This window comes from Meira miltonrushii (genome assembly GCF_003144205.1).
Source record: "Meira miltonrushii strain MCA 3882 unplaced genomic scaffold FA14scaffold_1, whole genome shotgun sequence".
NCBI classification, from domain to species: Eukaryota; Fungi; Basidiomycota; class Exobasidiomycetes; order Exobasidiales; family Brachybasidiaceae; genus Meira; species Meira miltonrushii.
In genome coordinates, this window is record NW_020289943.1 from 2,394,438 (window position 1) to 2,395,566 (window position 1,129).

General features: G+C 43.1%; 1 protein-coding gene across 1 annotated transcript in view; it reads right to left on the reverse strand.

Moving 5' to 3' along the window:
* Nucleotides 1-1,010: 1,010 nt before the first annotated feature.
* FA14DRAFT_170348 (uncharacterized protein) overlaps nt 1,011-1,129 on the reverse strand; it is a gene marked incomplete at its 3' end in the record, with an annotated part of 2,173 nt that continues 2,054 nt past the window's right edge. The window contains exon 2 of the mRNA XM_025500275.1: nt 1,011-1,078. Within this exon, the coding sequence (XP_025357819.1) occupies nt 1,011-1,078 (68 nt within the window). The remainder of the gene's footprint in view (nt 1,079-1,129) is intronic.

The following is a 1,129-nucleotide window of genomic DNA, read 5'->3' on the forward strand; positions in this document are numbered from 1 at the left end:
CAGCTTTCGTCTACTTTCACGTTCTTCATCAGATTCAATGCCATCTTCAGTCGTTGAAGCTGCAGTGGCGGCTGCCAAATCAGCTTGAGCTGCTCAAATTCGCTTTTCACGTTCAGCTTTACGGCGTATTGCCATTAGCATGCTCATGTCCATCACTTTTGCACTCCTGCGTGAGTCCAATGATGAAGGAAAGAGTCAAGCATGAAACTCAGTCATTTTAGTGACTTTCTTCTTGCATAAAGTCACGCTAATATAGAGTATACGTAGGCGTACGTGCGTGCGTGCGTGCGTAGGGTAGCATACATCCATTGTCAGCCAACTTGATTACTTATCCTTTTGGATGACCATGATGAGAAAAGGCTTGAATTTGAATGGCCCATTCAAAAAAAAAGCATGTCATACCATACCTGCTGCTCCCGTTGCAAATGCATCGATGGATCATTTAGCTGGCCATGTCAATAACGATAGGTGCATACACAAAACTTTCACCATCCAAAGGTTTAACTCCTTCACTCATACCTGCAGAGCAGAATGGTGCCGCAGAGGTCTCAACGGACGGACAAGAGAGCAGAGTGCAGCAAACTTACCAAAGCTGCAAAGAAAGAACTTATCGAGAAGCCGGAAAAGCGGGATATCCCAGATCCATCGGATGGTTAGTAAGAGTCATAAATAGTAGCTGCAGATGATTGGTCAAAAAGTATTGGTTTGAAAGCCAGCAAAGCGGGATATCTCAAAACCATCGGATGGTTAGCAGAAAGAACTGAGGATTACGGCAGCAGATTGTGCAGATAAATCCAAGCTATCAAGGAAGCCATTGTGCAAACGTCAAAGAAGCGTGATATCTCAGATCCATCTGATGGTTGATAAGAATTCAAGATGGTCAAACATAAATCAGCAGCGATGCAATATATCAGACATGTTAAGGCTGCCAAGCATCAATTGCCAGGAAGCCGAAAGAACGGGATATCTTAATTCCATCGGATGGTCCAACGAAAGCTTAGAACTGTGAATCATGCTAGCAATTGGATGGTCTTTTTGTTCATGTAACATGCATGTGGATTATGGTAAGTTAACCTGTCTGTCAGATTCGATTTTGACATACTTAACAGTCTAGGGAAAATCATCTGAA